Source organism: Mastigoproctus giganteus, chromosome 14 (assembly GCF_048544385.1).
Source record: "Mastigoproctus giganteus isolate SK-2022 chromosome 14, ASM4854438v1, whole genome shotgun sequence".
NCBI lineage: Eukaryota > Metazoa > Arthropoda > Arachnida > Uropygi > Thelyphonidae > Mastigoproctus > Mastigoproctus giganteus.
In genome coordinates, this window is record NC_143588.1 from 96415826 (window position 1) to 96430423 (window position 14598).

At 38.0% G+C, this 14598-nt stretch overlaps 1 protein-coding gene across 1 annotated transcript in view; it reads left to right on the plus strand.

Moving 5' to 3' along the window:
- poe (E3 ubiquitin-protein ligase-like protein poe) overlaps positions 1-14598 on the plus strand; it is an 849790-nt gene that overhangs the window by 535815 nt on the left and 299377 nt on the right. Inside the window, exon 46 of the mRNA XM_090388478.1 lies at positions 12674-12742. Coding sequence (XP_090244604.1) covers positions 12674-12742 — 69 coding nt within the window. The remainder of the gene's footprint in view (positions 1-12673; positions 12743-14598) is intronic.

The following is a 14598-nucleotide window of genomic DNA, read 5'->3' on the forward strand; positions in this document are numbered from 1 at the left end:
CTGTGGTACTTTTCACTCTCCACACTCTGACAGTGGTAGAGAGTGAAAAAGACCTGGGAGTAATGGTGCAGTTAGATATGAAGTTTTTTCTGAACAGTACAGACATTCTGCAAGAGTAGCTCATGGTGTCTTGTCAATGATACATGGGAATTTTTCTAACAGGGATAAGGAGGTGATTATTTCCTTGTATAAGGCAATGGTCAAGCTACACCTTGAGTACTGTATACAGGTCTAGATTCCTCATTTTAAGAAGGATATAGAGCTGTTGGAACGAGTACAGAGAAGGGCAACAAGATTAGTGAATGGAACAAAGGGTTGTTCTTAAGAAGAAAGGCTTAAGTTTTGCAAATAGTTTCTGGAGACTAGGCACCTGTTAGGTGATCTGATTGAAGTGTATAAAGCCTTGAATGGTTTGAGAATGCTCAATGCTGATGGGATTCTTCCTCTTTCTCAGAATAATCGCCTGAGAGGGCGTGAATTCAAATTGAGGAAAGACAGTTGTAGTTTAGACGTGCGGAAGTTTGCATTCAGCTAGCAGGTGGTTGATTGCTGGAACAAACTTCCATCTGTCGTAGAAGTTAATAGCTTAAATAGATTCAAGGCAGAAATCGACAAACATTTGGAGAGAGTGGTTGGGTGAAATGAGGTGTGTTTTTTTTTTTTTTTTTTTTTTTTATATAAGCTTGCTTTCTTGCATCATGTGCCTTTGCTAATGGTAATGTTAATACATGTATGCAAAGTAGATATTTTACTTGAAGTAGGGATTGGACTGGATCTGTGATATTTGTAATCCAAAAAATTACAGAATGCCATGGAGAGAGATTGGTTAATGTTCAGTTTTTTTTTTTTTTTTTTTTTTGTTATAAGGTCTCTCCAATAAAGAATGATCATAATTTCTCAAAAAAAACAGTACTGTTTGCTATTTCTAGCCAAGCTGCAGAATTTAAAACCAAACCAAGGTGCATCACATAGTAACTGCGCAGTTGATTCGTGCACACAGTGTCACTTTGGTGGTCGGTTAAGTTATGCCTGTTCAGTTTCACAAATGTAACAATGTACAAAGGGTACTAGGAAAGTTTTGTAATATGACGCAACAATGAATCACAGGAAGCTGCTTGTTGCTGCATGTTGAGACATGTTCATACGTGCATAGTAGCCGCCGCGCCAAGTCGATGGGCTCAGTTATTCATTAGTAGTGAGAGTGTAAAGTGTTTGCGATGGCATCGTGGTCACGAAATGAGATAAGGACAGTTTTGCGGTATAATTTCGTGCGTGGTTTAACCATAGACCAGTGCTTAGAAGAAATGACTCTTGCACTAGATGATGATTGTCCACATCGTACAACGATATTCAGGTGGTACAGAGAATTCCAAAGGGGAAATTTCACTCTGGAGGATTCTGAGAGGCCGGGAATGCCACGAACGTCAGTTACGGAGGAAAACGTTACTGCTGTGAGGAAAATGCTTGACGAAAACAGGCGAGTGACCTACCAACAGATAGAGGATACTTTGGGCCTAAATGCACCAGCAATTCGTTCGATTCTGCAAGATCATTTGCACGTGAAGAAACTTTGTTTTCTCTCTGGGTGCCACATCAACTGACTGAAGAGCAGATGACACGACGTGTGACTTGGTGCCGGGAGATGTTAAAAAAGTTTGATAAGGGACAATCTCGGTATGTGAACAACATCGTGACAGGTGATGAGACTTGGCTGTACTATTACGATCTGCCGACCAAGGCTCAAAACAAAGTTTGGGTCTTTGATGATGACGACACACCCGTAATTGTCAGAAAATCCCGATCTGTAAAGAAGAAAATGATAGCTGTATTTTTCAAATCGAGTGGAATTGTGGAACGTGTCGTTTTGGACACGCAGAAGACAGTCACAGCTAAGTGGTATACTGAACAATGCCTGCCTAAAGTCATTGGATCTATGAAGAACCTGCGGCCAAAGTCAAGAATGGACACCTGGTACCTCCATCACGAAAATGCTCCAGCTCACCGCGCCAAAGCCTGCACCGAATATTTGACCACGACAGGACTGAAACTTCTCGAGCACCTTGCTCCCTGCGACTTTGCACTGTTCCCGCATGTGAAAATGAAGCTAAAAGGGAGGCGGTTTTCCAGTGATGAGGACCTTCTACGGGCTTGGGACAACGAGTGTGCTTTACTCCCTAGTGAAACTTGGCAGAACTGGTTTAAAGATTGGTTTCGGAGGATGGAGAGGTGTATTGAATGTAGAGGAAATTACTTTGAAAAAATTAAATAAACAAAGCTGTATTGCAAAACTTTCCTAGTACCCTTTGTACATCACATGTGAGGTACAGTTGTTGCTCCCAAATTTTGTTTCCATCTCAAGAAAATATCAGCTGAAGCATGTGAATTGTTAAAAGAGGCTTATAGTGATCTTGTGTTTCCATATAGCTCAGCTCAAAGGTTAAAAATGGACATGATTCAATCACAAAAATCAGCAATCCTGCTACTCCAACCACTACTCTCACCACATAAACCATAAACACTACTTCTGTAATCATGATCAAGATCATCATATAACAATAGGATGTTGAGAATATCAGTAGTAAACATTCACAGCATTCTCCATGACCATCTGTGCGCACTCTAGATTCCAAGACTACTCACAACAGAGTCCCGGCAAGTTCGCATGGAGGTTTGTCAAGAGCCACAAGAGATAGTTACTGAATATGGTAAAGCGTTGCTCCAGATGATAATGGTGAATGAGACATGGCTTCGTCATTTCAACCAAGAGAGTAACCAAAAGAGCTCTGTTTGGAGACTTACGTCATTGCCAACACCAAAAAAAAAACAGAAGTTGTGGCTTCTGCAGGAAAGGTTATGGTCAACTCTTTTTTTTACATTCAAGGAATGGTTTACCAGAATGCTGTGCCATCTCATACGACTGTTACAGACCCTTATGTAGTGTTAAGGGGACCTTATTACAGAAGTGTATTTCACACTTTTCAGGATCATATTCATCACAATGTTGTGATACAGTATCCACCAACTGAATGCAGGTGGATGGCTGCGGCATCACAACAATGTGAGACCTCACATTGTTGTGATGCCACATTGCTCATACTGTCATCGAGTACTTACATTGCTCATATTGTCATTGAGTACTTAGCCAGCATTAATGTCAGATGTATTCCTCATCTGCCCTACAGACTTGACTTTGCACCCTGCAATTTTTTTTTTTTTTTAATTTCCAAAGTTAAAGATGTGCTGTTAGGAAAATGTTTCCAGTCATCAGAAGAAGTTGTAAAGACATCGGAAGCAATTCTCAGGCATGTGAAGGTGAAGGCAGAGGTGAAGATGATTCTTGCCCAACTTCTATTAGAATAAGTAGTGACCTGGAGTGAGGCGTGCTGTGGGTTTCAGGGACTGATGGCAGTTATTGTGAAACAGGTGGATATATGGGATGTCTTAAGATAACTAATAATAAGGATAGGTACATGTATACTTCTAATAATAAGGATAGGTACATGTACACTTGCATGTGGTGTCACACAGATATAAAGAATGCAGAACTGGAATTTGGGAAGTAGATGTGTACAGAAAGGATAGACAGGATAGGAAGGGAAGAGGTGTTATGCTGTTAATTAAGAAAAACATAAAATCAAAAGAGTGCATCCAGTTGATATAGATGATCAGTGCACTGTTGAGTCAGTTTGGTGTGACACTGCGAAAGCAAAAATAAGAGTAGGAGTGTGTTATAGGCCTAATGACTCGAATGAGTACAATGAGCAATTGTACAGAGAAATAGAATGGGCTAGTAAATCCGAATGTCTTATAATGGGAGATTTTAACTTCCCAGATATTGACTGGAACTTGTGGGTTGGTCACTCACACACTAGTAAGACTTGTGGATTTATTGGATGATTGTTTTTTGCAGCAGCATGTTTGAGAGGCAACCAGGGAGGGTAATACTCTTGATCTGGTTATCAGCAGTGATCATTCTTGTATTAAGAATTTGCAGATAAAGGAACCACTAGGTGGCAGTGATCACAGTGTACTGATGTGGGATTTACTTAAAGATATAATTACCATCAGGGGTAAAGGAAAGGGTTTTTCCTTCCGTAAAGGTAAGTACAGTGGTTTCAGACAGTTTTTTTAAATTCTGTACAGTGGGATCAACTGACGATGTTACCAACAGTAAATTCTAAGTTGGAGGCATTCAAGGAATTAATCGTGGATGCAACTAAAAGTTTCATACCAATTAAGAAATATTGTTCAAGGTTTAGGCTTAAATGGTTATCAAATTAACTAATGAGACTCGTGACAGAGAAGAAAAATGTATGGGATGCATATAAATTATCAAGCGACTCAGAAGCCTATGGCAGATATAAGCTAGTCTGCAATCAGGTGACAAAGGAGGTTAGGCAGGCGAAGGCAGATTATAAGAAATCTTTGGCAAAAGATGCTAAGAAAAACAGCAAGGATTTCTTTACTATAAACTCTAAAAGGAAGGGGATGAATCTGATTGGTCCACTTGATATCGATGGTTTGACTGTTGATGATCCTGCTCAGAGAGCAAACAAACTGAATGAGTATTTTGCATTTACATTCACACATGAGGAGTTATTAAGGTTTGAAAATGACAGAAGGTTATAAAATTGAAGCAGGGTGCTTAATGATTTTGTAATAACTGAGAGCAAAGTGGAGGAGAAATTGTTGAACTCAGGGGAGGTCCCCACGGACTGGAGATGTGCAAATGTATCCCCAATTCACCAAAGGGATCAAAAGGTGACACAAGTAATTACAGACCAGTTAGTTTAATTTCTGTTCCAGGTAAAATAATGGAGTCACTGGTTAAAGATGCATTGCAGAATCATCTAGACAAGACTGCAGCAATAATTCAGACACAGCATGGGTTTTTTAAGGGAGTCTTGTCTGACAAATTTGATTGGTTATTATGATGTGGTTAAAAAGGAACTGGATGCAAAAAATAATTTTAATATCATATATTTGGATTTCAGGAAAGCTTTTGACACTGTTACGCATGGAAGACTGTTGTACAAATTGGAGCAGAATGGTATTAAGGGTAAGTTGCTACAATGGATAAAAGGATGGTTGAGTGGGAGAAGACAGAGGGTGGTAATCAGTGGGTGTTGCTCTTCGCGGACTAACGTTATTAGTGGAGTCCCACAGGGTTTGGTGTTGGGTCCACTGTTGTTTTGTATATTTATCAATGATATTGATGAAGGTATATCAGGCTTAGTGTCGAAGTTTGCAGATGATACAAAGGTTGGCAGGGTTGTTAATGACAGTAATGGCAGTGTGCTACTGCAACAGGATCTAGATAATTTGGGCAGATGGGCTAAGAAGTGGCAACTGAAGTTTAACCTTGACAAATGCAAAGTACTGCATATGGGTAGAAGTAACCCCAGAGAAATGTACCAACTGTGTGGTACTGCACTCAAGGTGGTAGAAAATGAAAAAGACCTGGGAGTAATTGTGCAGGCAGATATGAAGTTTTCTGAGCAATGCAGACAGGCTGCCAGGGCAGGTCATGGGGTTTTGTCAATGATATATAGGAATTTTGCTAGCAGGGAAAAGGAGGTGATTGTCCCTGTGTATAAGGCAATGGTTAGGCCACGCCTTGAGTACTGGGTACAGGTCTGGAGGCCTCATTTTAGGAAGGATGTAGATTTGCTTGAGCGTGTACAGAGAAGGGCAACAAGATTGGTGAGGGGAATGAAGGGATCCTCTTACCAAGTGAGGCTTAATTTCTGCAAATTGCAGTGGCTGGAGACTAGGCACCTGTGCGGTGATCTGATTAAGGTGTATAAGGCCTTTAATGGGTTGAGCACGCTGAATTCTGATGGGATCCTTCCACTTGTTCAAATTACGAACCTTAGTGGGCATAAATTCAAATTAAGAAAAGACAGATGTAGAATAGATGTGTGTTAATTTACCTTTAGCCAGTGTATGGTTAATTGCTGGAACAAACTTCCATCTGTCATTGTGGAAGTTGATAGGTTAAATAAATGAGGAACTGGACAGGCATTTGGAGGGAATGGTGTGATTTTTTTTTTTTTTTTTTTTTTGGCTGATGCTGCATAGGCTCATACACTTGCTTTCTTACATCACATGCCACTACTACTACTACTATGTCAAAAAATAGAGTCCACCATGTTTTTGAAGAATGGCAGAAATTTTGGAGTAAGTGTGTTTCATCAAATGGTCTACTTTGAAAGGGCCATCAAAATATGGATGATTAATAAAGGTATGTTTTGAAAATAATTATGATCATTCTTTATCGAATAGCCCATATTAAGTCAAGTGGGGCGCCTCCGTAGCCATGTGAGCAGGAGCGGCAGTGTTTAGCACACGCTCCTTGATTAGACCGGGGTTCGAGCCCATGACCACCAAATATGGAGGATGCGGACAGGTCAGAGAATGACCACCACATATCCCCAGAGCAATATGGCCTTAGTTGCTAATGGTCCTAAAAAAAAAAAAAAAGAGTCAAGTGGACCCAATTTCAGTGAAGTCCGGACAGTCTGCGATACCCAAATCCTCTGCTTGCACCTTCACGATGGTGGGACTGTTAGTAATACTGGGTATAACCTCCATGCACAAGTACATGGTAGGTGACCACCGAGACCCAGGTGTGAACCAACGTAAGGAGGGGTCGAGGTGTGTCACCCACATCATATGGAGGAATGCCGCCCCTCTTTGTTACCAGGCAGTACTAGGTGGTAGATGACTCTCATCAACCGGTGCAATACCACCACTTTGCTTATTGGAGGCTTGAAGTGGTGGAACCCATTTTTAATCTCTAGAGCTAAGTTCCAGTCAACCCTTCCCCATCTCTTCCATCATGCAGTATGATTGATGACTTTTAAGTTATGATGAACATCGTGGCGAGATCCATTATTCCTTACATTTCGAGGGTACAGCTCTAAAATAGTGTTCACAGGAAGGCCGCTAGTTAGTACACCGGACCGAGCCTATTGGTAACTCTTTAGGAGGCTTCCGGATCAGCTAATGTATAATCTTGCTACCTCTACTCTGCCAGATAGTGACTGGAGGGAGTCCGAGTAGTGTGTGTGTGTGCGCGCGGGGGCATTGTCGAGGCCACATTATGTCAAGGATCTGGGTATATTCTTACCATTTGTCCTTTATCTAAACCTTGGTTTTCCAATAAATGTTGCATATCGTAAGGCTTGTTTCTAATTCTTCAGTTTCATTTTCTGCCTACACCAAAGCTCGCAACAATTGTAAAGCAGTTATTAATCAGTCCAAACTAGAGTTTGAACAGGCTAAGAGTAGAAAACTTGCTTCTTGCCCTAATGATAGCTAAGCATTCTGGTCTCTTGCCAAAGCTATTGGCCGCAACTTTTGCCCATCTCTGCTCCCACCTCTGTCCAAACCAGATGGTTCTGTTGGTCACTTCAGCCAAGGATAAAGCTGACCTGCTAGCATCCCATTTTACTTCCAACTCATGTATTAATGATCTTGATAAAACACCTCCCACCATTCCCAACATGCTCCATTCAATGCCTCCTGTGGTCTTCTGTCAAAAAAGATGTCAGAAGAATTTTGACAAATCTTGATGCTAAGAAAGCTCCAGGTCCCGATGGTATTTCTCCACTTGTTCTCAAAACCTGTGCTCCTGAACTTACTCCTATTCTTTGCCGCCTTTTTTCACTTTCTTATTCCAAAGGTGTTTTTCCTTCTGCTTGGAAATTTGCTCATATCCAGTCAGTTCCTAAAAAGGGTGACAAATCCCTCCCATCCAATGGTCTGTTATGGCTTATGTTACCCATTTATGGACTAATTCAATAGAAAGGTTCAGTGAAACAGAAGTAGTTGCTCTTGACATCTCAAAGGCTTTCAACCGTGTTTGGCATAAAGGTCTTCTAAACAAGCTTCCATCTTATGGTTTGCCAACTGTTTTTAGTAATTGGCTATCCAGTTTTCTCTCTGATCGCTCACTGAGAATAATGGTAGATGGCTCTGTATTCTAACTTCTCCACTATGCCAGTGTCCCCCCAAGGTTCAGTTCTTTCCCCCACTCTTTTCCTCATGTATATTAATGACCTTCTTCAGTTGACTGGAAATCCTATCCATGGTTTTGCTGATGATAGCACATTGCATTCCACTTTCCATTTTGAGAAACCTTGCCCTTCTCAATCAGCTTCAACTTCTCAAAAATCTGCTACCAATTCCTTAAATGCTGATCTTCAGGTAATTCTCCAGTGGGGCAAAGACAACTTAGTTGATTTCAGTCCTTCTAAAACTCAGTCTTGTCTTATATCTCGCAAAAAGGATTCTTCTGCTCCTATACTTATCTTTGGTGACACTCCGCTTTCTAGGCAAAATGATATATCTCTTTTGGGGATTACCCTGACTTCTAATCGCTCTTGGCACAAGCACATTACAAATATTGCTTCCTCTGCATCTAAAAAACTTGGTTTTTCTCTTTCACTCCCGGCGTTACTTTTCTTCGAAACAGCTGCTCACTCTGTATAAATCGCAAATCTGCCCTTCCATGGAATATTGTTCCCACATCTGGGGTGGTGCCCCCAAAACCTCCCTCAGGCTTCTTGATTCAGAAGAGTGCAATTAGGTTAATTAATGATTCATCTCTAACAGAGTCTCTCCACTCGTTGTCTCATAGATGTACTGTTTCTGCTGCATGTCGCTTCTACAGATACTTCCATGGCCACTGTTCTTCTGAATTGGCTTCTATAATTCCCGCTCTCTCTTTCAAAACAGTCCGAACACGTGCCACCACCAGCCGTCATCCATTTACAGTCAATCTTCAAACTCACAGAACCAACTTTGCATCTTTCTCGTTTATTCATTCAACTGCCGTTTTCTGGAACAACCTTCCTTCGTACGTATTTCCTGAAAATTAGTCTACAGAAGTTCAAGTCCAATGTCAACAAATATCTTCTTTCGTCTTCTCAACCTCCAACCCAAGCACGGTACTAAGTACTATAGGTTCTAATACCGCTCATGTTTGGGGTTTACATTAAAAAAAAAAAAAAAAAAAATTTGTTCAATTTTTCTGTCAAAAGAATCAAAGAATAGTTGGAGGAAGGAGTGCCTCTATTTGAATTTGATCCCATATTCCCAATTAATAAAAAAAAACACATGAACTTCTTTATCCCTTACCACTACTGGATTAATTATTATTGTAATACTTATTATATCCTGAGTTGAAATTTCAGTTAGTCATTTATGCAAGCACATCAGTTACTTAATTTTGTGTTTAATTTATTATGGTACTCACCTTTTTATAATCTGCAATGATGTTGGAATAAAATTGATGATAATTTTAAATTTAAGTTAACATGAATAAGTTAGGATTTAAAAACAGAATTAAAATGTACGCAAGGAAAGAAAAGTGCATGTCTTCGTCCTTGGTTGTCAATGTTGAAATTTGAAACAATTGAAGTTATATGGTTGGAAACTGAAGGCCAGTAGCCATAACAAATGGCTTTCGTTTTACACGTCTTCAGTTGGCAATGGTAGAATGAGAGTGAACGCGTGTATTTAAGAAGACTAAGTTCCCGTGATGCTCCTGGATACACGTGGGAACCTCAGGTGCATGAGATTCCAGACCGGTGCTCTGTTATAGGGTAGTTTGGAATTTAATACTTGGAGAGTGGAATGGCGGCGAAACCATTCTATAACTAGGGCTTCATATTGGAAAATTTTAAAACTGGATTTTAATTTGATAATAGGAGTGGCTGAATCTACTAAGGGGGTGTGGTTGTGAGATTGAACATGTGTTGCTAATTCGGTATTGGACTGTCCCGTTCTAAAGCTATTATAGTGGTAGTACGCACGTGTGTTTGATGTTTTGGTAGAACCGTATTTTGTGGTGGTGCTACCAGTGTAGCAAGCATTACAGTTATCTTGACATTTTATTAAGTAGATATTATTCATGTCACTAATGTGGTAATTTTGTGTATATGAGTTGAATAATGAACCCAGTTTATAAGATGAGAATGTAAGGGTGGTATCGGTACCTTTGAATAAACGGCGGAATTGGTTGGCAAAATTACTATGGTAAGGGAGGATAATACGTGAATTATTATTGGAAATGTGTTTGAGTGGGTTGTTAATATTATTTTGGACTGTGATAATAGTTTGTTTGATTAATTGAATAGGTTATTTCCTAGATATGAATTTACTTGTAAGATATTGTAGTTCATTATTAATGTCGTAAGTTAGCATGAATAAGGATATTATGGGTCTTAGTGGGTGCTTGGGTTTATGGAGTTTGGTAATACCAAACATATGCGGTAGAATATTGTTTTGGATGCCAATCTGTTGAAGGGTGTATAAATTAATTTCATTGTTGGATCTTAATTTCCTTAAAATAATGTCAAGCTTATTTTTATGTTTGGAAATAGTATATGTGTTATCCAGTTTGTATGTATCTGAATTGGGGAGTATAGATTCCATTTTTTCTATATATGTGCTTTTGTTTTTAATTACTATGGAATCACCTTTGTCGGCTTTCTGGACTATAATATATGGATTGTTACGTATTTTTTGTAAGTTAATTAACTGTTGTTTGTTTATGTTAGGTTGGGGTTTGAATCTGGAGTTAAGAATTACTTTGGTGTATAATTTGCCATTTATCTGGATGTTTATCTAATTTGGTTTGTAGTTCTATTATACATTCTTTGTAGGGATATTTATTATCTTTAATAGCAAAGTTAAAACCGTAATCGAGGCTAGCAAGTTCATTGGAAGAAAAAGGGTACGAAGAAATGTTTATAGTGGAAGATTTTGTGGGGGTGTGAGGTTTCTGTGTAAGGATCCCCCATTTTCTGTTGTCTGAGTTCGATGTCTTTAATGGCAGCTGCTATACGTATTTCATTATATGTCATAAGGTCCACTCAAGATTGCAGTGTCATATTTCTTTTTAGGCTGAATCTTAAAATCAGTGTATTTGGGATAGCAGGTTATATTTTTATTGTATCTCTTCTGTAATTCTTTTTGTACAATTTTAATACAGGTTTGATGGATAATATATGGATATTTTTTACATGTATTTCTAGGGAATATGTGGGCAAATTTTAGGATAATATTATGAAAGAGGCATTTTTTTAAAAAAGAAATATGAATTTTATTGGAAAAATATTTAATTAAAATTTTTGATAGTTGTATTTCGGGATTTGACATGTTCGGGGGCATCAAGGAACGTAGGTTAAAAGGCAGAGCAGATGAAGGTGCGTTTAAAATAGTTAAAAGTATTTTGTATTATGACAATTCGAAAATTGTAGATCTCTTGAAGTACCATTTATAACTGACACAGTATAATAGCGTAGCTTAATTTAATTTATTATGGTACTCACCTTTTGCTCCACCTTTTAACCTACGTTCCTTGATGCCCCTGAACATGTCAAATCCCGAAATACAACTATCAAAAATTTTAATTAAATATTTTTCCAATAAAATTCATATTTCTTTTTTAAAAAAAGGTGAGTACCATAATAAATTAAATTAAGCTATGCTATTATATTGTGTCAGTTATAAATGGTACTTTAAGATATTACAATTTTCAAATTAATTTTGTGTTTAAAAATTAATTTGCTAAATTCTGTTTAATGTCATAAACTTTATTCCTGGTTGGGATTTTTTGAATGATGTGTGGTTTCGAGGGTTTAGTGCAGACAACGTTAACTACAAAATCATTTTGTAGCAAACATTTTTGTAATTAACCAAGAAAAGTCGTGACATTTTCTTGGTTTACCAGAAATGTGAGGCGCCTCCGTAGCCAGGTGGGAAGGAGCAGCAGTGCATAGCACACGCTTCTTGATTAGACAGGGGTTCGAGCCCATCACCACCAAATACAGAGGATGCGGAAAGGTCAGGGAATGACCACCGCATATCACGGAGCAATATGATCTTAGTTGCTAATGCTCCTAAAAACCAAATAACCAACCAACCATAAATGTGCTTATAGCCTAAGCTAACTTGTAAAGTACTAGAGAAATACATTTCTATGACATGATATGCATTGTTATTTGTATAAAGTTAATCTAAAATTGTCTCAAAACAAAAATGCAATTTTGTAGATAAGTTGTCTGACACTAAGCCCTCGATTTATCTTTGTAGACACAAAACTAAAGGCCAATATATTAAATAAACATGTACCGAAGAATTATATTCATAATGTGCAATAGACTTCAATTCTGTCAGGGATGGAGGAATATTTCTATGGTTTTCACAATGTGATGAATTGTGAGACTGCAGAATGTCCAAATCCACTGCTGTAAATATATGCAATTTGTATATATGTGCAATAAGAAAGTAAAATAAATTTAAAAAATGAAATGGAAGTGCCATAATAAAAATAGTTTATTTTAGAAATTACAGCTGAATATTGTTTACTTAAATAATTAAAGTAAAACTCATTAATCTATTTTATGTTCAAGATTTTTAACTTTTTCTTTTAATAAAACAATGGTTAAAACAGTGCTACAAGAGCTGGCTATGGCCCTGGGGTAACGTGTGGATGCAAATTCCCATATTGCAAGAACAAGCCCATGCACCTAGTAAATCGGCTGCAATAAAAACAGTTACAATTAAGTTGTGAACTCTTCTAGCCTCAGTTAACCAGAGTGTAATTGTCGTTAGGTTAAAAGATAGTCTTGTTAACTGTATGCTTCTTTTTTCTCCCCAGATAACTCTTCTTCAGCTCTCTGCTCTTCTAAAGCAAGCAGATTCTAGCAAACGGAAACTTACACTTACGGTATGTACAATTCTCTTTAATATTAATATTAAGACTTTATTTTAATACCTTGATTACAAAAAAAAAAAAAAAAAAAAGCAGCCATCATATTCCAGTAAATTGTGTTTATATGTCTTCTCTGTTCTTCATATGTAATTAACTGTAAAATAATATAAAAAGCTACACTTTCCTGCACAAAGCCTGTGTTTGAACCATATGTTACAATTATATGATAGAAAAGGTTGACAAGACACTACATGATATTATTACTGCTGAAGGAGTACCGCTGGTCATAATGCAAATATAAAAATTATTACATTTTTCATTATTATCATCCAAATCTGTTATGTCCAGTAGATATACAGGCTGTGATAGTGCAAGTCAGTCCATCTGAACTGTCAGCCTTCTATTCTTCTATTCGTCCTATTTCCCTTTTGCTATTTTAGCTGCAGCCAGAATAAGTGCTCTTTCTTTTAATGCTTTAGGTATACATATTCAGACAATGAATGCATAGAACCCACCTAGATTTGTTTAATCTTCAGCAGTGTTAAGTATGTGACACAGATGCCACCCTTATATTTTATACCTGTAATAAAGGAAACATTAAATCTTAATTGCTGTTTTAGATCAGATGTGTGTCTTGTTCTAGTAATCATACCCTGCGTCTAACAATCCTGTCCACCTAATTCTTCAAATGGTTTTTCCAGATAGTAAATGGCATAGGGGGCGCCTCCGTAGCCAGGTGGGAAGGAGCAACAGTGCGTAGCACACGCTTCTTGATTAGACCAGGGTTCGAGCCCATCACCACCAAATACGGAGGATGCGGAAAGGTCAGGGAATGACCACCGCACATCCCCGGAGCAATATGGCCTTAGTTGCTAATGCTCCTAAAAACCAAATAACAACAACAACAAATGGCATAGGGGTGGGTGGAGAGAGGTAAAGCCTGTATCCACAGTCTTTGTTCTAACTGACACTAGCACAGAATCATAACAGGCACCAGCATGATGTGTAAATCTGAGATATAGTATTTAGTTTAGTGTAATTTTTATCTTTTAATATAATCACATATGAAAACAAAAAGTCAACTCCTTGATGTATGGCCTTGTTAAGTATTGTCAATTTAATGTAAAGAAAAATCTGTCTATCAAAATTAATAAAATTTGGTGTCATACATTTACTACACAGAAAAGGGTAAAACATGTTTTGCTTCAAGTCTCCTCTATAAGTAAGATGCCCTTTAAAGTAACCAACTGATCACAAGAAAATGCCCATGGATGAATTTCAATTAAACATTCCTCATATTCAAGTTACTGTATTTAGTAGTCATCTCTTTTATTTGGTAGCCAATTATACACTGGTGTTCAAAGAAAGTACATCACCTAGGAATTTCACATTTCTAACCCTTTTTCGCAATGGTATTTTACATTAATGACTAGCATCACAAATAGAAATATAAACAAAAGACATTTATTAATAGTTAAGGCAAAGCTAAGTAATATTTGACAGGGCCTCTCAAAATATTCCAAAATGAGCATTTGCAACCGTTATACAACAGTTTTCTTAAACACGACAATTATGGCTGAAATGTTATCAGAAGCCCTCAGTTTGCTTCAGTTTATCATTTTAAATGGAAAACAAAATGAAAAGTTCACCAGGTGCAAGCTAATATTTAGTTGAACTGCCTCTGGCCCTGATGACAGCAGCACACTGTCGAGGCATTAACAAGATCAATTTCTAAAGATAATCAACTGATAGTTCGTTGTTCCAAACACAAATTATGTCTTCCTGAAGTTCACGAAGGACCTTTGGTTCCTTTCTGGCAACTGCAGATTCTACACGATGCCAACAGTTCTCTATAGGATTCGAGTCTGGCC